General features: G+C 46.5%; 2 protein-coding genes across 2 annotated transcripts; both read left to right on the top strand.

Annotated features, from left to right (window-relative positions):
- The first annotated feature begins 2,253 nt into the window (after window positions 1–2,253).
- On the top strand, window positions 2,254–10,262 carry LOC146173689 (uncharacterized). The gene is made up of 5 exons (XM_084584873.1): window positions 2,254–2,686; window positions 3,339–3,671; window positions 4,873–5,336; window positions 8,044–8,230; window positions 9,167–10,262. Exons 1-5 carry the CDS (start codon window positions 2,300–2,302, stop codon window positions 9,539–9,541), a joined length of 1,746 nt encoding a protein of 581 aa, XP_084440999.1. The 5' UTR covers window positions 2,254–2,299; the 3' UTR covers window positions 9,542–10,262.
- An 8,119-nt stretch (window positions 10,263–18,381) lies between these two features.
- On the top strand, window positions 18,382–20,721 carry LOC146173690 (uncharacterized). Its single transcript, XM_084585246.1, has 2 exons — window positions 18,382–18,707; window positions 20,080–20,721. Exons 1-2 carry the CDS (start codon window positions 18,382–18,384, stop codon window positions 20,150–20,152), a joined length of 399 nt encoding a protein of 132 aa, XP_084441372.1. The 3' UTR covers window positions 20,153–20,721.
- Window positions 20,722–24,748: the final 4,027 nt, after the last annotated feature.

Below are 24,748 nucleotides of genomic sequence, written 5' to 3' on the forward strand. Positions count from 1 at the left end.
GAACAATAGAGCGCGCAAATGCGGATGCTTGGTCGTAACAAGGGCCAGGAGCAGCCGTAATGAAGTACAACGGTTACGAAGGCAGCTGGAACGTGCGCCTACTTATTCTGATCATCATCATCATCATCAACCTGACTATATACCCACTGCAGAGCGAAGGCCTCTCCCATATTTCTCCAAATAATCCGGTTCTGTGTTCGCTGCATCCACTTGATCCCTGCGAACTTCTTAACCTCATCCGCCAACCTAACTTTCTGCCACCCCCTGCTACAATTCCTTCCCTTGGAATCCAGTTTGTTACCCTAAGCGACCATCGGTTATCCTCTCTTCGCACTACGTGTCCCGCCCATGCCCATTTCTTCTTGATTTCCACTAGAATGTCAGTAACTTGAATTTTTTCTCTGACCCAATCTGCACGCTTCCTTTCTCTTAATGTTACCCCTACCATTTTTAGTTCCATAGCCCTCTAGGTTGTCCTCAACTTAAGTAGAATCCTCTTAGTTAGCCTCCACGTTTCAGCCCCATAGGTGAGTACAGGTAAGATGCTACTGTTGTATACTTTCCTCTTGAGCGATACCGGTAAGCTGCTAGTCATAATCTGCGAGTGCTTGCCAAATGCGCCCCATCCCAATCTTATTCTTCTTGTTATTTCATTTTCATGGTCCGGATCTGCGGTTACTACCTGTCCTAAGTAGACATATTCACCTACTACTTCCAGTGCTTCGCTACATAACGTAAACTGCTGTTCCTTCCCGAGGCTATTGAACATTACCTTAGCCTTCTGCATATTGATTCTGATATTGCAGTTAAATGGTGCAATAATCTAGAAGCACGAATAATGAGGAAACGTACGTGCCGAGCGTGCTGAAACGGCTCAAGACACCAAACGAAGAGGAACAGTGTGATGCGCACCTACTTCGCATTTGATGAACTATGCAAATCGGCCATATTTTTTTAATGTCTCAGTCTCTTAGAGCTTGCCAACGAGCGCCCTTTGAAAACAATGTTCGCGGTGATTGTTTTTCAGGACCTGAAGCGGCGCGCAGTGAATACAGTTTATCAGTTAATCACAATTTCTCACTTTCGAAAGCACCGATAAAAAAACACGTTTCCAACTAGCATCATTTGTCAGCCGGGGAACCGAAAAAATTGGAAATTAAAAGCCAACCGAAAAAATCGAAAATTAAAAGCCCCACTGTATACGTACGCGACTGTTCCCCCTTCTCCTCATTATCCTTCTGCTCCGTGTGCATGCGTGGCTGCGACTGGCACGCGCTCCCGCGCAGGCGGGCTGCGTAGACTCCGCAGACGCCGTGCGCGGCCGCGGCCCGCGGCTGCTTGTAGGTTTTGTAGCTCTTCTCCGCTCCGTTAGAAACCGAGCGCTGATTTCGCGGAAACTCGTATTAGAAGGCCGGATTGAACCCCGCTATTCTTTTTTTTTTCTTTTCTTTTTTTTTTTTTTTTGCTATCAGTAAAAGCGGTAAAATATTTTAATCATCTCTATATCGTCGATCTCTAGAGCTTTCAAAATCCTGTAGGTTAAAATTTAGTAGACGCACGTTACCGAACACACATAGTTTACATTTGAAAAATCACGTGCACAGTTACGATACGGATCGCTTCATGCACTTGTATAATTGTGTATTTTTCTCCCGTGCCATTGTTGTATTTTTGGTGGCACATTCCTAGACTGCATGGAGAGCTTGGGAGGCCTGGGAAAGCATCGTTTCCTCTACACTTCAGAAAAAATCTAAGATAGGTGCGGTCGAGCACTACGAGGTGCAAGGGAGGTTAATGATTGCTCTTGAACAAATTGGTTGGAGCGGATGGGGTGATCTCATGTCAATCATGCATATGGACGTTTTTGACTAAAAAATAGGTATCACGTCGGTCTTTCAACGCAAATTTATGCCATGGGGCTGCCCCCAATCTGCGCTGTACGCTTGAAAATAGGGAATTTTTGTATATAAAAGAAAACGGTTTCTGTGCACCGTTTCGGCAGTTTCATTACGGGTCATCTGCATTCTACCTTTTCTGGCGAAATAAATGTTTTGCAATACAATCAAACGATGATCCAATTGGAAGTTTCAAGGTCTCGAATATCCTCGGGACCGCGCTCGCCGCGGCCACCAAGGATTCTCTAGACTCACCTTTCTACCATGGACCCACCAGTGACTACTCGCCAAAGCAGAGTACAAACATCGCTGCTGACGGCAGCGCCAACCTAGCTCGCGCGCGATGCTCTTGTCGGCTCTTGTTTTCCGCACTCTGCGCCGTTTTTGTACCGTGACTCCACAAAATGGCGGACAGTTTGAGTTTGGATTTTCCGAGCATAAAACGCGATCTGCTACGGTCTCGACGTGAATGTTCGCTGCGTGGCCTGCGCCAGAGTGCGAAATGGGCGTCAGAACTAGCGTACGCACTTCGCGACGTCAAGGCAAGTCCACCCAGCGACCTGCCCGGCGTCAGCGACGACTTGGACGACACCTACTACTTGGCAAAGAGCTACCTGGACCTCCAAGAGTATGATCGCGTTGCTTACTTTACCAGGGGTTCTACGGGCGCGGCACAGTTCCTGCACTACTACGCCCGGTACCTGTCTGACGAGAAGAAGCGGCTCGACGACACCATTGAGCCCATCACTGCCACGGACCGCGTTGCGAGCCAGGAAATGAAGGATTTGCAGGTCTGGTCCGAGATGTCTTGTTCTACATCGAGTAGCCGCACGAAATTCAAACGTAGCACCTGCACTGCGAGTCCTGGCGCTTAGTGGATTAAGCTCCGCCTTTATAGCGTGCCCAGCTTTCGTTTAGTGTCAGCGTTAATGTTCGTTGGCAGTGAAGCGGATTTTTACTGAATTAAGAATACTGCTTTGCGGCCTGGTACTGTTGAACACTGAAGTTCGCGAGGTGGTTGCTGTAGTCGTGCCAGCGGAACGCCTTGCTTCACTTTTTCATCTCACCCCACAAGTGGTGAAGTAATTTCTGTCGCTTTCCTGTTCATGGCCTTGCCCTCATTTAATGTTTAGTCGAAGGTCACTGGAATTAATTTAGTAGGCGCTATAATTTGGAGCCAATGTGTGATCTAGGTAGAGTAATTATAATTTTGGGTTAAAGATTATAGTGGCTAATAAAAAATTTGGCTACTTTCGTTTCGAGGTGCGAAGTCAACCGAAGTTGCTGACTGTGACATGCTTCTACTCAAAAGCTGATGTTATTCTCTTTAATTTGCTTCAACGTTTGCAGAGTTATGAGTAGTGTGAAAGTGCTAGGTTTTTATCAAGTTTGAGGAATTTTCAAGTAATCTTGTTTCCACATTTTCATGCTTCCAACCTACAGGTAGAGCTGAAGGCTCTTCGTTCTAAGCTTGATGGGTTCTGTCTCTACATCTATGGCGTGATTCTCAAGCGGCTTCAGTTGAAACAACAAGCCATTGACGTCTTCGTTGAGGCCATACGTTCAGAGCCCTTGCATTGGGGAGCTTGGCTAGAGCTGGCATCGCTCATCACCGACTGTGACCACCTGCAGAGCCTTGACCTGCCTGACCATTGGATGAAACAGTTTTTCCTTGGGCACTTGTACCTTGAGCTGCAACTCAGCGATGAAGTGCTGGAAACATACAGCAGGCTACAGAAGGGTCCGTTCATGGAGAGCACATACCTTATGGCGCAGGTCAGTGATATGGCAGCCCTACATCCTATGCCTCTTTCAGGAAGTTTACCATAAATGGGATGTGTAGAAAGGTGTACAGGTCAATCCAGGCTATACACACCTATTTCAAAATGCCAGGGCAGTCCTTTGTGTTGTAGGGCACCTTCTCATTGATCTCTATGGGCCTCCTATAGATGCCGCCCATGTACTCTTTGAGGCTTTCAACTACCCTCATAAATGCATGGGTGCTCCTGTGATATCCGGATGAATTTTTCTCGCATCAGTGAGGTGGGCTCGCACCAAATGTCTTTTTTTGCAATGCTAGATGTATGAGGGATGTTCGCCATTTTATGACATTTATGCACCCACACACAGGTGTACTGCATAACCACTAATTTTGAACAGAGGTATGACCTTTGACCTCTGCACAGTGGATCTGTGTACATTTGTGGATGAATACACTGATAAAAATGAGATGCAGAAGGCTGGACATGAAAAAATGTAAATGTAACTGTGGTGTAGGCAATTGTCGTGCATTTAATACTTTGTGGCTCACCTTTAAAGTTGTATGTCTGACCAAGTAAATATTGAAGAAATCCAAGCAGGTTATGTTTTGTTCGCGTTACTCATGAAAGAAACAAAAAATTATGGAGATGATTAGTTTAGCTCAGACTTGCAGGACGTGAGAAACAGTGCAATGAAGATAGACTGCGTCTAGTTTCATTGCAATCGAGTGCTAGCCAGAAATAGGGCAACGACTGGTCCTCTAAGGAGGACCCCCAAACCAATGGCGTTGACCTAGTGTCATACTGTTGCAGCCATTTTTAAAAACTACACTTGTTGCCTTACATGTGATGGCCACCTACTGTGTGACTTTTATCAGGTGCAAGGTGCTGTGACATCATTACAACTCGCATCTTCCGCAGGCTATAGGGGACACCATTGGAAATTCAAAATGACTGCCATTGAGACAATCTGACAGGCACACATGCCTTCTGCTGTGCTAGGCTACATGGACCGTGTTTTTAAACAGTTTCCAAATATTGATTTTGAATGTGTTTTTTATTATCATCAGTAGCATCGGCACATCTCGTCGGTTGAAAGGCAGTGTGTGTCAGCTCAGTATTTAATGCTGCCTTTTTCTTACCTGCTCTCTTTTTTTTTTTTGTTTTGATGCATCTGAAGCTGACAAAACTGTTTACATGCCGCTGCTAAAATGCAGGTCGCCATTGCCTACCAAAATATGCGTGTCGTGGACAAGGCCATCGAAGGGTTCCAGAAGCTCCGCAAGGCCGATCCGTTTCGGCTGGACCACATGGATATTTACTCCAACCTGCTCTATGTCAAGGAACAGCGTGTCGAGCTGAGCCACCTGGCGCACGCCGTCTGCGCCATCGACAAGTACCGCCCTGAGACGTGCTGCGTCGTCGGCAACTTCTACTCGCTCCGGTCCCAACACGAGAAGGCGGTTGTGTACTTCGGCCGTGCCCTCCGCCTCAACCCAAACTACTTTGCCGCGTGGACTCTGATGGGCCACGAGTACATGGAGATGAAAAACACCAATGCCGCCATCCAGTCTTATCGGCAAGCCATCGAGGTCAACCGGCGTGACTACCGAGCATGGTACGGCCTGGGACAGACGTACGAGATTCTCAAGATGCCCAATTACTGCCTCTACTATTACAGGTCAGTTTATTACATCGAGATTTCTTTTTTTCACTTGTGCGGTCAGTGACGCCATTCCATCTGTAGAATGTACCTCTCCATGGGGAATTTATTTATTTATTTGATATACTGCGGACCATGCATGGTCCAAGCACGAGGGGCACATTCAAACATTTTGCAATACAAGAATGACAATCATATGCATTGAGAAGAAAAAAAAAGAAGTCAAACAATCTATCAGAATTGAAGATATAGATGGGCATCGCAACCAAAACCAAAACTCATGAAATAAGGAGATGACATTCCAACTCTGTTGCAAAATTGCTAGACAGAAAAATATGAGAAGGTAAAGCATTCCATTTGGATACAGTTGTGGGGAAGTAACTATTTTTTAATGTGTTTGTGCAGGCGAAAATCGGTGCCAGTGTAGGTGTAAAATTTTCAGACTGGGAATCATCGTTGATTTAGAAGAATTTTCTCAGTTTTTTTCAGACCGGTAGATTTTTGTACTGCTGCAGGGAAAAAAAAGGGCCAGAAATAGGGATTTTTCAGTCTGGTTATAGGCATTTTTAGTTACAGCAAGCTATTTATGGGTTCTATGATCTATATAAACTCATTATGACGGACCTATGCAGTACTCAAGGAAGAAAGATGAAACTTCATTTTAGCATTTAGGTTTGCTTCCGGTTTGGCGCCATGTTCTTCCCCGAGTTCTCGTCAGTGAAAGTTCTCTTCGGCTGCGTGCTGACGATGAATGCTAAAAGCATTTCACGAGGTTAATACTGTTACAACAGGCTTTGATGCATGACTATGCGCGAGCCTGTCGTCACGAGAGTGGTCTACAAGCCGTACTTAGTTGTAGACACGATCTGGTTCATTCAGTCTAAACTCTTCTGAAAGAAGGCAGGAAGCTTTAACTACAAACTGGCAATTGTTATCATTACTGACTACTGCTGCTGCTGCTTGACACTGCCAATATGCCAGGAAGAAATTTTTAATGAAGCACTGTTTACTGCTAAAATTCCTCCACAAATAAGTTTGGACACTTTATTTGCCCCTAATTTAGTCCATTCTCTTCAAAGATACGCTGTAACAGATTATGTCGTAAATGAAGCTTAGCCAGTGGAAGAAGTAGGAAGACCATCGTAACATTGTAACTAAATCTGTTATAGGTCCCATTGTCTCTTGATATCAGATTGTCTTTAATTTTTCACTTATTACCATCCTAGTGGTTCCTGAGCATAAATCAGTTGGATAATCATAAAAGCTTCATGTACGTTGTCACTCATCCCGAGATAGATCAGTTCAGGCATGGTGCAATGCAGCACGTGCTTCCTTGGTCCCTTCCAAACCTGACTATATATATGCAACTTTTTTTAACATGGTAGCAGTAAAGCCCTAATTGTTTCTTATTTTTTTCTTCAGAAAATTTTTTGTTAGCATTGTCGGCATTGCGAGCTAAAAATCGCAGGCATGGCTCTGTCAGGTGGTATTTGGCAGCTGACATAACTGAGCACGGATCTGTAGTAAGCTTGTCCGACGTCACGTGACCACGTCACATGGCTGATTTGGTCTGCCATCTCGGGCCTCTCGACAAAGATGAGAAGATGAGGGGTATCAAACCCTCCAGGAGTCTTGCATTTTGATCAGACATGATACCCATAGGACATACAAGCGCATTTGTATGGCTTGGTTAATACAGGGCTGTATAGGTATCTGTAGACTTGTCTGTTACATAGTGTGGTATCTTACCAATGTACGGTAAAAAAGTGTGTGTTAGATAGTACAAGTACAAATTACAGGATGAGTGACTAAAAGAGTTGCAGAGTGCATTTTGTTTCTTGCTTGGCCTGCCCTCAAAATGACGCTCTCTCATATAGCATCATCCCCTAATGAGCTTTTGCATTGAGTGTGTAGTGTGTCCGGTTCAGCTCAGCTTTATTGCCTTAAAGACCGCCTGCGGAAGTGGGGGGGGTTGTGTCAGACGGGGTGGGATTTCATTAAAATAAACTGAGTGATGATTTAACATTGAAGGTGATTTGCAACATGTTCTTGTAAACTAGATGATGAAGCCTATGGTTTTGCTTCTGGTGACTTGTTGTATCTACTTTATTGGCCGATGCCAGTAATGTTTCCAGCTGCACTGCTTTGGTGAGCCTAGCTAAATACGCTGCCAGGCTTGAAATAGTGGGACGTTGTAATCTTTGCTGCATGCTTATTTGTGGTAATTGTCTAATCCCAGTAATTAATTTGTAATCATATTTCTTCTACATAGCTTCATTTTCAGCTGCCGAACTGTGGCTGTAACATCGCAGGTGGGACTGTGTTCATATACACTACATGAGAACAGGAATAACTGTTTATTCACTTGATGTTCCTAAGACAGCTTTTCCTTGTTCCAAGGACAGGCCAAGTTTAAGAGTAGCAGTAAATTGAACCAAAGAAGCAGCAAGTATTGCAATATTTTTATTTGTTTCACATAACTTCAACCCTTCTTGTGATGACATTATACCATTACATGGGAGAAATAATTCAGTTCTAGATTATTTGCTGGTTGCCCAACAATTCCATTTAGTGATCTGCGTTGCCTAAGTAATTTGTGTTACATTAGGCAAAGAACGCAACAAAAATTTGGTGTCCCTGGTACCTTCTATAGGATAAACGCAGTATGATTACGCAGCACGAGCGGAGATGTCGCTAAATATAGCTTATTTTCTGGTTTTCACAGGCAGGCGCAAGAGCTGCGGCCCAATGACTCTCGGATGATGGTGGCCCTTGGTGAAGCCTACGAAAAGCTGGAAAAGCACCAGGAGGCCAAGAAATGCTACTGGCACGCGCACACACTTGGAGATTTTGAGTGCTTGGCCCTGTTCAAGCTGGCCAGGGTGTACGAGCGACTCAATGAAAACCGACAAGTAAGTGACTGCTATTTTGCTGTACTTTCTTTCATTTCCTAATAAAAAAATTTCCGAGATCACTGCAGAATCTGCACTGGAGAAATGTGTAAGCCTAAGTGTTGCTGTGTTATCCGCAAGATGTGTCAGTGGGATTCCGCGAGTGGTAGATACTGAGCCTATCCTGTAAACCACTTAACTGGCTCCAGCTAAGTTTCAAAGGAGGCGAAACGAAAAGGCGTCCGTGTCCTGTCGATTTCAGAGCACAATAAAGATCCCCAGGGGGTCGAAATTACTCCAGAGCCCTCCATTACGGCACCCCTTTCACTCTTTCCACTTTCATTCCCACTTTCCTCCCTTGCCTTATGGTGCAGTTGTGCCGTTCCTTTTTTGTGAACTATTTATTGTTGTTATAGGCTGTAATTAGTTACCTAATTAAACCACATGAACCATTTTGTCACCTGCACACCTTTCCTTGACACTCTATCCTATGTTACCACACTTTTTCCGGTATACCAGCTAGTTCCTCTTTTACCGTGCTGACTAAGTCATGCCCATGTGAAATCTGCCTACATAACTATACAATGCTTACTCGTTAACATAAGTGTGTACTTGCTCGAGCCCAGTCTTGAAAAACCAGAAAACCAGAGCTTGACAAAAGGCTGTCCTTTTTTTTTTTATGCAGTGATTCCTTTGTAGAATACATTGTTTCACAAGTAGGGCCAGGAAATATGCTTGTTCATTTGTTTCTTCGTTCTGCCACCTCATTTTTGTCCTGGAAAAGCAACATTGCTGTGATGATGACGACGGCAAGGAGAGGAGGTTGTGGGATTCGAGCATCCCGTCATTGCCTTTTGCGCGGTCACCTCCTGCTTCCGGCGAGGCCCTCCTGAATGTTGAACAGTCCACTTTTTTTTTTTCTTACTTTTTTTTAACTTTTTTTTGCATTCGGGGCAGGCATCATTGGCCTTCAGGGACTACGTGCGGCAGTGCGGCAGCCAGGGCTACCGGGCGGACCGCGAGGACTTGGCGCAGGCATGCCGCTTCCTGGCCCGCTTCTACCTTGCCGAGAGGGACCTTGATGCGGCGTACGAGTATGCGCACCGGTGCACCGAGTTTCCCGAGACCAAGGAGGAGGCCCGGGGCCTCCTCAAGCAGGTGGCCGATGCCCGCGCGCTGCTGGATCAGGAAGAGGAGGATGCCGGAGCCGGGGGAGACATGCAGGTCGAGGAGGACGAAGACGACGACGACTCCCTGCTGGCCGGACAGGATTCCTTCATAGGCGACATATCCGATGTTGGAACTGGGAGCTTCAGGACTCCCAACAAGTGACCACTGCTTGCGTGTGTGTACGACAAACTGTTGCTAAGCGTGAACTGTTAAAGGCCTGCTGCGTGGTGCATTCACAAAAAGTGACTCACGTGGCCAGCAGCAGAACCCGTCAATCTTGGCACCAAAGGCACACTGCTTGCGTGTGTGTACGACAAACTGTTGCTAAGCGTGAACTGTTAAAGGCCTGCCGCATGGTGCATTCACAAAAAGTGACTCGCGTGACCAGCGGCAGAACCCATCAATCTTGGCACCAAAGGCAATGGATTTTGCCAGGCGCGCTGCGACGTCACTTGTTGCCTTTAGCAATAAGAACTATGTCCTGCTCCATGGCATCTGAGACTCCGTAGTACGTTTTTATGCTCAGCGTTAAAACCTCCACGTTGTAGGAGGAGGGAGCTGCAGAGAGAAGGAACAGCAGCCAACGAGAGCGGCTGAGCGCACATGCGGTGTACTGCAGTCATCTTATCTGTTCGCTCTTTGACGGGCATGTGCCGAGTAGTTTTTTTTGGCTCAAAGCAGTTGTACTTGTGTGCGCTGAACAGTGTGTAAGTTTCTGCTTATGGAGGTGACCATTGAGGCAGTCTGCCTCTTCTACCAGGGATGTGGAAGCCTGTGGGTTGGCGGGCACAGCAGCAACGACTTAGAAAAGAATGCAATTCTTTTATCTCTTGCCATGGCGGCTGCAGAGCCTAATGCTGACATATATTCGCCATTTTTTTTTCAGAGAGCATTTCTTGCGCCAGTCTGGCGTTGGGGCTGTGTCTTCATCGGCAGTGTAACTGGGCGAAATTTGAGCCACGAGAGGGTCATGAGCCAAATAATTCCTTAAGGAGAAAGAAAATGGGCAGGACGTACAGCTGCGGCAATTTCGCCATTTTGATGCCAATACATATGCACCATACTGTACGAAAAGCATTAAATTGACCGAAATTTCTCCCAGAAAAGGCAAGCAAAAATGTTTTCTTTTTTTTCTTTCTTTCCGCATGTAGCGGCTTCCAGGGGTATCCGAACTTTCGAAATAAGTTGCGATCTCGATTGCTGTTCCATTCGCACCTTATCCTGACTGCCGGCGGCTGCATTTCGATGGAGGTGAAACGAAGAGGTATCCGTGTGCTGTGCGATGTCAAAGAACCTTAGTTGGTCGAAATTTCCGGAGTCCACTACGGCGTCTCTTATAGCCTGAGTAGCTTTTGGATGTTAAACCAAACAAACCAAATGCATTTGCGCCATATTGTAAGTATTCGATCAGTGTGAATGTTCGGAAATAGCGGGATTTTTTGTGTACCTGAACTAGTGGCCAGCCATTGCGGATTCCAAAGCGGCATTCACTTATTACAGCATTTCACAAGGACCGCGCCGGGGTGGTGCAGTGGTTAGGATGCTCGCCTACTGTGCCCAAGGATGCGTGATTGTATTCCGGCCTCGGCGGCCGCTTTTTCCTGCAGGCGAAAAGCAAGGCACCCGTGTGCTGTGCGATGTCAGTGCATGTTGAAGAGCACGAGGTGGTAGGAATTTCTGAAGCCCTCCACTATGTGGTCTCTCATAGCCTGAGTAGCATTGGGACGTTAAACACCATAAACCAAACCAAATCATTCCACAATGGTTACGTAATAAAGTTGTCCATATTTCGGGAAATCGATGTGTGCGGCAATGCTAGTTAGTCGAGAACGCGATGCTTTGACGGCAGCGAGAGCCGGCGCGGCACGTCACAGTGTTGTACCACGGCGCAATCAACAACGGGCGAAGAAGGCGAATAGGCGTCAGTGTTGCGACCATTTTTGATGCAACACTTGCGGAACACGTTTTGGGAACGTCGCGGAACGTACTTAAAATAGGTACGCGTGCGCTATACTGCGGTCGCTTTAAATCCCACAAGTTTTGTAAAATCTTATTCGACCCTCGGTAAATCGGACGAGGAGCGAGGTCCAGACCCATGCAAATTCATGGCGCTTTGACATTCGCTAATTCGGGCATCGGTGGGATCGCTCCGCGGTTAATTCGGGTGCCGGGAGGGGTCCACATGTAAACGAAATCACGCCCTTACCACTGCACCACCCCGGGGGGGGGGGGGCGTTTATTTTATTATTATTAAAAAGGTGCACTTCATCTCTAACTCGCAATTTCCAGAAAGCGCCGCAAAAGAAGCAGTGAGGTACTGATGCGCCCTTTAATACTGCAGTGCTGCTTGCTGCACTCATTAAAAGGATGCTTAGTGCCGCAGTGCACCCTTTCTGGAGGGTGAGTTCTAGACAGGGATAGTGCAGTGTTGCTTGCTGCGCCCCTTAAAAGGGTACCGCAGTTCACCCTTTCTGGAGGGTGTGAGTTAGACACGGAAAGGATGAGATTTTTTTAGTCCCGTCAAGGTATGTTCCGCGTAACCAGCGATCACCGAAATAATACTTCCAAACTGAATTTAATTGGAGTGATGCACATACACGTCGTACGTGCTATGGCAGACAAAACGACAATCGTAGTTCCGAAGTACTTAGTGGCATAGTTTCGGTTTCCTTAACGCCATCCTGCTGCTGGAGAGGCGCGCGTATCGGCCAATTTCGCCTTTTCGAACGCTGCTTGGCGCATCACTTGTCGTTTATTTTTAGTGTCACGCGTTCTGACGCTTATGCATATTTCCCTCGCTGGCGCTGGTCGCAGTCCGTGCAGTGAAGCATCCTTAAAACGCGACAGAGCTAGGACAGAGCCGTTTGTTGTGGCTACAACTACGTTGCACTACGAAGAGGCCGGTAGCTGAAGCTTTTACGAGTTCAATAAGATTTGTGTTGACCGCTTGCTCTCAAGCTCGAAGATGCTGATATTGCTGCTACAAAATGTTAAATATACGTCTGCTCTATAGCTGCTCCGAAATGCATAATTTCCTGAGCCGAACACTGCGCCGGCTCATCGGACACCCGAGACGACCGGCCTAGCCGGCCGGCCGGTCAGTGTGCGCCTAACCTAGGCCGGCACCAAGAAACTCTCTCTCTCTCTGGCTGCCTGTCATTGCGGGATCAGCAACCATGGCAGGCAACACACATGCATCAGAGAAAAAAGACAGTGCCGATAGCTAGGTTTGTTGATGCCGGTATCTGAAATATGAGCTCTGATTGCACGGCTGGACGTTGTTGTTGTGGCTGTAGGAAGAAGAAAAAGAAAATGCACGGGCCTGCTACTGGCTCTGTAGCTGAGTCACCTCCGCTGCCTGATTTATTTATTTATTTATAGGAAGGGAAAGGCACGGTAACTGTCTCACTTGTTTTCTGTGGACACCGCAACCGCACCGTAACGGAAGGGAGGAAGGTGGGAATGAAAGTGGAAACCTCGTGCAGACAGAAGAGAAAATAGAGAAGAAAGAAAAGAAAGAGGGAAAGAAAGACGCGTGCCGCAACAACAGCCGTCGTCCACCACCAGCGGTGGCGTGTGCAATGACGGCCTAGACAGATAAAAATTCGGTGCCAGGCTAGCCCCCGCCGCAAGCGGCGGTGACCCACCTGTACCAGCCCCATCATGGCTGGACGGCGTTGCAAAGTGTGGTGTCGACAAGAGTAGCGCGCAGCAGGAAAAGTCGAATTACTCGAATCTAACAGCAACCGGCGCCGACGCATTGGGAACGTGTGTGTGTGTGCACGTGCTTTTAGTTCCAAACTACGCACCACAAGGTTGCCACAACTGCCGCCTGCTAAAGATTGTAGTGAAGAGGGTCTACAGATATACAGCCACCGTGCTCTTTGAAAGACAGCTGTGAACTTTCAATAAGGAAGCGCAAGTATAAAATGCAGCGGTTTCAGAAGGGACCAACAGCGTTCTTGAAGTGACAAGGTAACACAAGCGCATATCCGGACGACGAGACATTCTCGGATCCGTAAATGGCAGTTTTTGCTGCTATTCTTGAAGAAGAAACAGTTGTATCTTACCTGTACTCGCCTATGAGGCAGAGACGTGGATGTTATATACCGAAAAGCGTCTCAAGAATGGAAGATAACGGAGCTGCGGAAAGGAAAATGATAAGCTGTAAAGTTGAGGCAGGAAGTGAGCAGAGTTAGGAAAACAGGTGTGAGCTAGCTTTGCGTAGCGAGTCGACGAAATAAAGAAAATATTACGATGGACTTTAGCGACTAAAGTAGTGAAAGGCGAAAGCCTGAGGTCTCGTCTACCGTTCCTGCCATCTGCAATCCCACACTCCATCCAAACACACACTTGTTGGAGAAAGTGTGACAGATACTGCGCCTTTCCTCCAGAAATCTCATCTCATCTTTCCAAACGTTCGTAATCCTACATTTGAACACGCGCCAAGGAACGCCACGCGACAGCCGCCGCAAAATTTGGTGGCAGGCTAGCCCCCGCCACATGCGGCGTTGACCTACCAGTCCAAGCCCCGTAGGGCTAGCAACAGCCACCTTTCACAGAGCACGCGTACAAGTGTGGCATTCCAGATAGCAGGGACGCATCCCGCCTCGGCCAATTAGAACGCCTGAAAAGCGGGACGCACTTTGTCCACGACAGCATGAGCCATTAAAGGCTATCGCCTTAAAACATTACGAGGGACTTTAGTGACTAAAGTAGTGAAAGACGAAAGCCTGAGAAGCCTCTTGTCTAGCATTCCTGCCATCTGCAATCCCACATTTGAATCCGCGCCAAGGAACGCTACGCGACAGGAGCGATGGCGTACCGTCAGAACGCACACTTGTCGGAGAGTGTGACAGGTACCACGCGTCCTCCAGAAGTCTCATCTTGTCTAGCATTCTAGCAATCCTGCCACCTGCAATCCCACACTTAAACGCGCCAAGGAACGCCGCGCGACAGCCGCCGCAAAAGCGGGACACTTTGCCCACGACAGTATGATTGATTGATTGATTTATAGGAAGGGAAAGGCACGGTAACTGTCTCACTTGTTTAAAAAAAACTGATTCATTTATAGGAAGGGAAAGGCGCGGTAACTGTCTCACTTGTTTTCTGTGGACACCGCAACCGCGCCGTAAGGGAAGGGAGGAAGGTGGGAGTGAAAGTGGAAAGAGAGAAAGAGGAGCCGTAGTGGAGGGCTACTCCGGCGCCTGACTACTGTGCCGGAGTACCCGGGTTCGAACCCGACCTCGGCGGCTGCGTTTCGATGGAGGCGAAACGAAGAGGCGTCCGTGTGCTGTGCGATGTCACCGCACGTTAAAGATCCCCAGGTGGTCACTTGTTTTCTGAGGACGCTTCAACCGCGCCGTAAGGGAAGGGAGGAAGGTGGGAGTGAAAGTGGAAAGAGAGAAAGAAGGCCGTAGTGGAGGGCTACGGAGTAATTTCGACCACCTGGCGATCTTTAACGTGCGCTGACATCGCACAGCACCGACAGCATGAGCCATTAAAGGATTGCTGATTGCTTTACAGGAAGGGAAAGGCGCGATAACTGTCTCACTTGTTTTCTGTGGACACCTAGCCGCGCCGTAAGGGAAGGGAGGAAGGTGGGAGTGAAAGTGGAAAGAGAGAAATCGCCCTAAAAGGCGGAGCGTTTAGTGCGAACGTAAGGCAGCCAGTGAACGCAGAGGGCGGCTGCTTGGATTAAAGAGAAGACAAGCTAGCAGAGGGCGGCGGAAGGTTGGATGAGATTAGGAAGCTTGCAGGGATTAAATAGATGCAGCTGGCACAGGACCGGATTAGATTGGTATGGGAATGGTAAATCTGTCATTTGGTATTTACTAATGTAATTACTATTACTTTTCTTTTCTCTGTTCACCTCTTTGTGGCCAATTTTTATGTATACATTTATCCGCATTTTCCATTTTCATGTTACCTTAATTATTTTCCGTAGACCGGTATATTATATTTTCAGATTTCAGAATTCAGTTTTTTTTTTTCTTTTTTTGTGTGTATGTAATGTACTGCTTTCTCCCAACCGATTCGGACAGAATTTTATTCTATAATTTCATAGTAATGGACGTCTTCTCAAGCTGTCAAGGATTTTATGCGTGATGTTTTGTGTTTCTTTGTGCTTCCATTAGTTTCGTATTCGCGACGTTTTTCAATACTATTTTTTCTCATTTCATTGCAGACTTTGGTAACCGCTTTATATATTTATTTTTTCTAGGCTGAAGTGTGTTTCGCATATTCACTTTAAAGTTATATTTTTTGCGAATTGGCTAATCCTTAGTGCACAATTTTTATATTTCTGTTCTCTCTTCTTTTGCTGTTTCTGGCTACCCACGGACATTTTCTTCTCTGCTTCCTTCTTTCCTGGACTTATTTATCTTTTTGTGCTTTTCTTTCGCTTTTTCTTTCTTTCTTTATCCTTTTTCCATTTCATATATCTATCTATTGTAACTAGGCAGTTGTAATCTTTGTTTCCTTTTGTATCTTTAATGTACATTTTTTTTACATTTTTATGTCCATGTTTTTTTTTCATCTAAATTTTTTTTTTTTTTTATTTTGGGCATTTAGCTCCTTTTCTTTTATCTTAAATTGGATTAAGCCTGGCAAAGCTTTGCTGGTCCGGGCTCCCTCTCTCTTTCTTTTACATTTTTTTCGTCACATTCTGAGAGGAATAATAAAAGGCAAAAAAAAAAAAAAAGAGTGGCCTTTGCCCTGCAGTGGGTATGGTCGGAGATTATGATACAAGCCTAAATATGCAGGATGTCACAGGAAGAATGCTACTGACTAGGGTGTTTCGATGGCCATTGCCGCTTTCGTGAATTTTTGGATTGGAAAACATTTATTGTTAGCAACGAGCGATTTGTGGGCGCTACACTTAGATGGCCTCAAGACCGTTGCTCTCGGCGACTTTTTGAGCCCACTCAGTAGCCCGAACTTGCGTTAACGGGTCTGAGCTGGCTAGTATAGCCTCCCACCGCTCAAAAGAAGGGACTGGTAGTAGGTCCACTGGTTGCGGCGCTTTTTTGCAGCTCCATAATATGTGATCATATCCTGCTATTTCGCAGCAGTGTTTACAATTTGGATTGTATTGTGCTGAATATATGTGCACTAATTTAGAAGGGCTGAAGAAGGCACGCGCCTGGAGCCGACGCCAGATTACTTCTTGCCTTTTGTCTAGTTTCTTGTCTGGTGGAGGATATATCCGCCTTTCTAGTTTAAAGTGATTAGTGTAGTCATGAAATGAGATTAGTGCATTTCTCGAGAAATTGGGGGAATCAACCTGGCTCACTGCTCGGCTGACATAACCTCAAGCTATACTATACTGACGACCTAGTAAAAAAAGAAAAGGTCTTGTGTTTTTGACGTAATCACGATGGAAATATCGAAGAATTCAAATTTTAAAATTCAAAGGTCTTGTGTTTTTGACATAATCACGATGGAAATATCAAAGCATAATTCAAATTTTAAAATTCACTGTTACGCGTTATTGTGGCGATCTTGAAGACAGTGCCGAAGCGAGCAGCCGTCTTTGGCAAGCGCGATCAGCATCATGTTAGCGCCAAGGGCTCTTTCGGGCGCGCGACCAAAATTCCGCTCACATCGCGGTATTCGGTGCCAGCCGCTGGCACAGGCGTCTCGAGAACTGTCGGTCTTTGCATGATCGACCCTGTTCTCTATGGTCAGGACAGGCAGCGGCGTCATACAAGCAGCGGCGTCATACAAATACCTACTACATAGCGCCAGCCTGCTCACCGTACCGGAGATAGCAGCACCATGATTTTCTCCAGTACCTGCAACGTAAGTCGTTTCGTATACCGACATCATAGGTTCCCCGTTCCGGGCATGGCTCTGGTAGGCAGTATATAGCTGGCAGATGACATGGCCGACCACTGATTGGTCGGTCGATGGGTTGACTGCATTATGTATAGGTATATGATACCACGTGCATGGTGCCACAAATTTGAGAGGAGCTGCCAATTAAGGTGGGCGGCTGGGATAGCTAGAAACAACCTGTCAGGGCTCTTGGATACCGAGTCGGGCACACTACCCTAGGCCGTGCAGTGTACAGGCTCATTCAGTCCTAGCTGTTACACATATATGGTCCTGCTTTCAAAGCAACATTGCGTTGGATGCAGGTGCATATCGAAGCAAAGCGATACAAAACATAGATGGTCCAGGAGGTGATCCTGAGCATGACCTACCACTAGCATGGCCGCACACCAATGGCGCTTTGAATGCAGTGACCGTGTTATAGCCAGAAGCGGACGACCCTGTAAGTTCGTACTGTTAACAGTAACGGCTTGGTTGAGGCGGGGCTTTGTAGATCTATGTAGAGTTGTTGTTAACCAACTAGCTAGTTAAATAAAGTGGTAGACGGAAGCTATTAACCCTAATAAAAATATTGAGCGGAAGTTGGGCAGCAATCGCACATTTAACCGCTCTACTGTCCCTTGGATCCGGCAGTGAGTACAGCTCATTGCGGACACGTGCACATCACGCTGCTTGAAAAGGACTTCTCGAAGTGGCGTATAGAATCTAGCACGTGTACTTATTCATTCGAGAAGTATCGTGCACTGCTGTAGACGCGTATATAACGTGGCTTCTTTTCACTGTTTTCTGTGGCCTTTCGATATGCAGTGTGTACGTCATGTTTTCGGCAGTTAATTATAACCAGCCTAATTAACGCACGTGCTGTTGCTTACCGTAACGCAATTGATGTGCCTCGAACGATATATGTGCACGCTGAGCCTTAACGTGCCATAGTGCGTAGAAGCCTCATGCCCCACTAGTTCTGCCTCAACATGCGGAAACCTACTATTATATGTGCTGCTTGGTGTCATCCAAATAAGTAACGTATTATAACACGACAAAAACTGTCGGCACGTTCTTCAAACGAAACGTCATTGAAGTGTAAAGCTTACGTACAGATTAATTGTATCGAAAGTCTTCAAATCAACGAGACCACAACGGGTGCTTCGGTGACCATTGCAATAGGTATGGTTCATAGCAACCGCCTCTATCCGCTCTTGGCGCAGCTTTCGGCCTCGGCCGCCATCGTCATACTGACGCCCCTGTCCTGGCCCTTTGTGCTGTGCTTCTCGTGTCGGCTGGCCACGTGGATGTACCGGCTGTACTTGGCCGCGCTGCTCGTCATGGCGGTGACGGCCACGTGCCTGCCCAGCCGTGGCCTCATGGCCGACGCGTGCCGCTACTCGGTGCCACCCGACTTCGACGCGGACCTCCTTGAGCAGGACGAACAGGGGGCCTTTGTCTTCAAGTCGTCCGAGCATGTATCCGTTGCTACCGCCAAGCAAGCAAAGACGTAAGCCCGTGGTCATCACGCTGCTGCAGTTTGTGCACCCACCCCTGTAGGGCACTGCCCACCTCCCACTTCTTTACCAGAAAAAAATGAAGCGTGTGTGTGCGTGTGTTCACAGTTGAGGCAACGATCGATTAGGAAGGAGGAACAAACTGATAGCACGTACATGGACAGCAATCCATTACCGAAGGTGCACGTTGGTCGTTGTGACTTAATATGAATTATATAAACACACACACACACACACACACACACACACACACACACACACACACACACACACACACACACACACACACACACACACACACACACACACACACACACACACACACACGCACGCACGCACGCACGCACGCACGCACGCACGCACGCACGCACGCACGCACGCACGCACGCACGCACGCACGCACGCACGCACGCACACACACACACACACACACACACACACACACACACACACACACACACACACACACACACACACACACACACACACACACACACACACACACACACACACACACACACACACACACACACACACACACACACACACACACACACACACACACACACACACACACACACACACACACACACACACACACACACACACACACACACACACACACACACACACACACATTAAACGCACGCAATTTTCTAGTTTTAGTCAGTAGCTTTTCATGGGCCCTTTAATTTCAACTCGAATTCACGAAGAATCGCATATTCTTTGCTGGCCGTATAGTAAAAATACTCGGCTCAGATAACATGATCAGTGGGACACAGCGGTCATCAGTACTCGTCTGCGGTCGGTTTTTACGCTCAGACGACACGTTTTAGCAGAAATTTACCAGCTGTCGTGTTCTCGGACGCTTGATGATGGAAAAGTACGTTGCGCAACAAAAGGCATGTGCAAGAGAAAAAAATTACGAGTGGCTGATGTAGTGAAAGGCGAAAGCCTGAGCGCCGCATCCTGTTACTCAACTGGCACTAATTAGCAGTTAAGCAATTAATTGGGCATTATTACTTAATTAGCCTAAGGATGTGAACATTTATGCGATCATATAGTACACACTATTAATTAGTCAATTAACTAATTAGGTATAAATTAGTGATTAATTATTTAATTAGTGATTTATTATTGATTGCCACATGGCGCGCATTCGCGCCTACTGTGGTGGCGCTCTGTGATTGGTCGAGACCTCTATGACGTCATCCCGCTTCGGCCAAGCAGAGCCGCCGCAAAAGCGGGATACATTTTGTCCACGACAGCATGAGCCACTAAAGGCTTTCGCCTTAAAAATAGGACGGACCAAGCGCGAACCAACTTGCCCAATTACGTATCCCGCCTTTCTCCTTTCTCTTCCAGCGACTCCAACGCAAATTCAGACATGCAAGGCTGCTGCAGTCCGCTTCCACTTCGCTCCGCATCTTCTGAGTAACACAGTGCGCCAGAAATAAAGAGAGCACCTCCAGGACACCAGCCCTGTGCAAGTCCGAAGCGGAAGCATGGGAGGAAAAGTGCTCCCGCCTAACACAGCCTGCACATCGGCTTGAAAAGAAAAGACGTGTCAGGTTTGCGGAAAATTGACGCTTAGTTGTGACAGTTTTCAGCACGAGACACATGCTTGTCGCCATGTTTTGTGGTTCCTTCTTGGGAATAACTACATTACTTCGTATATGTATGTCAACAAACTAGTGAAGTCGCGAAAAAAAAGCTGACGACTACGCCAATACACCATCGGTGCTTTCGAGCTAAAAATAACGTAACGGAGGGTGGTGGTGTTGTTCTCTGCCTTCTCATTTCTTGCGTTTTAGATTTCTTTAGTTTTTGTTTTCTTTCTTGTACCGATAAAAGGTGTATACTCGCGCAGTTCGGTGCTGCCGTTGCTGCGCATGCGCGCTGTACTGAATACGTACAGGACGTTCCAGTTCGAACTGCAAACGGTACTGAATGCCCCATAGTTTAGTCCAAGTGAGAGGTCAGTCATTGCCAGCTGCGAGCGAAATAAAGAACACGACATGTCGCAGTAGAGCAGGTAGTTCAAATTTGGCGCCGAACCCACTGCAGCATGATGTGTCATAACCGGATGTTGTTTCTACCGGAGCTTCCTGTGCGCGCCACCTGCGCTCACTTTTAGTTTCGTACTTAACAAAGCATCGCATGTCCTCGTACAGTAGAAGCTTAGAACACGAGTTTTTCTTGGTTTCAAAAACTGATATGGCATCGCCTCGTTCACGGCTTCAATCTCATTGGGACCATGAACCAAACTGCCATAATTAAAAGCTAGTTAGTGTTTTTTTAGCAAACTAGTTGGATAATTGCAAGAGTTTTGCAGAATTTTGTGCCCGCCGCGGCAAATATGCTTTTTTTTTTTTTTTTTTAGTTTTCTCAGTTTTCCTTTTGCCCCAAATGGTATGGCCTATTGGAACCACTGTATGCAATGGGTGTGACCCGTTGTGCAAAATTGATCTCACCCATTGCTGCAATGTGTCCGAAAGCACCATTGGTTTCATTTGGAAATTCAAATGGTTCCCGTTGGAAATTTCCAACTGCTTTGACGGCAACGCGGCATGGCATTGAAAATTGATATTTAGTGTTTTTGTGTGCCTGGATTGTGGAGACTGGCAGTATGCTCAATTTACCGAAGAAATAGGAACAGTTAAATTAGCGATAAGAATCTTTCGCCAACATTTATTAGGAACAACCTGCTTCTGCAGTTTAGACAGAAACTTGGACAAGCAGCATGAAGCAAGCAGCAGTACCCCTGAGGGCTTCAGAAAGCCCTGGTGTTGGACCATAGTTCAGCCACCGAAGCCATTAATAAAACAACGTTGGGATTACAAATAGACTGTTCACAGCAGCTTCTTGTCAAGTCTCTTACCTCACAACTATACACATATTTCCACTTCTCTTGAATGCATGGCCCACAAAGAGATGCAGTGCAAACAGTGCTACTTCTTGCCTCAATAAAATGAAGTCACTGTTGCATTTTCACTGCAACTGCTTTACTGACTTGAAACAAATAAGAGTGCTGTAAGCTTTAGTGTTGTGTAAGGAACCCTCAAAGCATGCACTATGCGGCTAGCAGATGAAAATGCAAGGCAGGTTGACAGCACCCCTGCACATGTCGTGTAACTTAGGTTTCAGCACCGCAGAAGGCACAGATCTTGAGCAGTCAGTATAACCTCAACCCGGGCATGTTTCTTGACTTTGAACAGTGTCTTTTTGCATTGTCTAAGCTGGCTCACTGACTGCATGCATCCTGCATCCATTACAGTATGTGTACTGGCAGATGCAGTTTTGCCAAGCAAAAACAAGAAAAGGATATCTCAAAAGAAAGACATTGTTCAGTTTGTGATAGTACCACAGTTCACTGTAGACAAAGTTGAAGTGTTCTGAAGCATGCCACCCTCAACTAGATCATGCATCCAGTGTGCTCCCAAGGATGCTGAATAGAATGCAGGGGCTGTTGTCTGGGCATAGAGTTCCATGGGTGTTTTTCAGTTTTCCCAAGTGACCAATATTTATGCTTGGTTACCTACTTTATTTGAGGACTAATCACACTAAACTACTTTAGCAGACTTTTTCAATATAAAGCCAGTCTAATTAACAGAATTAGATTTTTAGCGGGCCCATGCTAGTGTTTTTTTTTGCAATTAAGTTAGGCAGGAAGGAGTGAAAAGGACTGAGAATGGCTTCTTTAAAAGGACTCCTGTGAACAATGTGCTGGCAGACACTTATAAGGATGACACTAGTGAGCCTGGCACCAAATGCACTGCACATCCAGCTCTTGCAAGGTGTTCAGTGCAGTTGAAGTGCATAGGTGATACACAAATTTACAATGCAAACTGGATATGCCACGCAAACACTGAGGACATTAGGATGTCATGTAAAACTATAGGTGATTGCAGAAAAAAATGCATGAGAGCAATACAGATAAATGGCTACAGTCCACAGCTCCAAAGGTGAACGAGTATTCTTTACATAGCCAGTTTAAGACACACACATGGTATGCAAACTCCTACAAGTGCCCCTTAAAACGGAGGCATGTATACACAATGTAACCTACTGGAAGGTCACAAAAATGCAACACCTACCAGACAGAAAAATCCTTAAAAAAAAAGAGGAGAGCAACTGAAATGAAACAAGAGTGGCCCTCTAGCTGACGGTGAATTCCAGCTGACAGTTCTAATCCAGAGCTCTGGAAACCTTGCACATTCATAGATTACATCACTCTGGATCACCAAGTTGAATGCGCCATCTTGGTATATTCTTTTTCCCGGTCACTGCACAGACTGATCACAACAGCCTATACTGAATGCCAAACGACAATGCTTTCTTGTCGACTCATTTTGGCCTGTACAAATAAGCAATGGCACTCTTAATGCCTACTCCATCTGTGCATTGGCCAAATTTGACCAGTTGATTTGAATGCAGGAGGTGGTCTGACATTCAAATATGTACAGATCAGTGCATTGAGGCACGCAGAATAAGAGATGCGATTAAACAGTAAGTGGTCCCATCAACTTTGACTGGAACTAAAACACTGTTGATGGTTTGGTTTGTGGGGCTTAATGTCTCAAAGCGACTTGGGCTATGAGAGACTCCATAGTGGAGAGCTTCAGAATATTTGACCACATAGGATTCTTTAAGCACTGACATTGCACAGCAAATATGCGCGTAGTCTCGCCTCCATCGAAAAGCAGCCACCGCGGCAGAGATCAATGTTGATGTGTACTACAAAGTAAATGGTGACCAAGGTGTACAGTCGACGTCACCTCTGTGTAGAGCGCTCGATCGGCGCACTTCCCTGCATAAAAATCGATAGCTCGTCACAGTTTCTACATGTTACAAGCAATGCTTCTAAGGAAGTAGATCCACACAGACCTATGAGGAAGATGAGCATGAGCACTTTGTCCGCAAATCGTGGGTTCATTTTTAATTTGTTTTTTTATTGCGCGATGAGCACTGCCCGAGCGCTCTACACAAGGGTGACGTCGACTGTACATGCAAAAAGGATGGAACATGAATTGCTAACTACTGTAAAAACCTGCATATAATATACACGCACATAATACGAGATGCAATTTCGGGATAACTAAAAAAAAATTTTCATCCCCATATAATGCGAGCGAGGAAAGATCAGCAAAAGTACTTATTTGCATGGCATTTAGCGGTTGCGCTGCAAATCGTACGCACTCCGCGCTTTTGAATTCAACGCAACCCTGCATCAGGTGTAGACTAGTGCAACACACATGATCAGGAGAATCCACGCATCGCGAGATGAGCAGCGCACATTCGCTTCGGTTATTGAGGAAGCCACATGGTCTTCCAGCTGTTCTTAAACCAGTAGGTAGCTTTACAGCTCAGATGCGGGATGGCAGTGTACGAGCTGCTGGCCATCACGCACTGCGCTCGCGCCTTTTCGCGTCTAGCATTGTGTGCAGACGCGCATAGTGCGCATTCTCAAGGCCCGTTCACACTTGCTACTGGCAGCGGTCGCGCGACCATTTTGGTCGAAAAGCGACAGTCGCAAATGGTCGCATCGGTCGAAAAGCGACTGCCGCGAGCCGATTGGGCACTGCATTTCCAGTCGCGCGACTACTAGTCTCAAACCATTTCACCAATCGGCGAGGTCCCGGAATACTCGATCGAGCACCTTCTCAATGCAATTAAAGATACCCCTACCTTTTCAACAAACGGCACCCGGAATTCAAAGGCAGGGAGAAGGAATATATGGCCTGGGAGGAGATTGGAAAGATATTCAGACTATGCGGTAAGTACCATGAACTTTTGAGAAATGGGTTTTTCACGCAGGCGCAACATTTTATATTGACACCACGGTGATTGACACCGTCTATTCATCGTCGGCGTTCTCCTGGAAACACGAGAGTGCGGCATGCGCACCGGCTCGCTTGAAAAAGCTGAAGAGTCTTACAAGCGGCTGCTACAGACGTTCGCTGTCATCGCCTAGCAGCTCTCCTACTCCTAACTCGTTCGGAACGAGAACAGAACGAGAAGGCGACTGTCGCAA

The sequence above is a fragment of the Amblyomma maculatum genome, chromosome 11, assembly GCF_055883805.1.
Source record: "Amblyomma maculatum isolate TAMU_Amacu chromosome 11, ASM5588380v1, whole genome shotgun sequence".
Lineage (NCBI taxonomy): Eukaryota > Metazoa > Arthropoda > Arachnida > Ixodida > Ixodidae > Amblyomma > Amblyomma maculatum.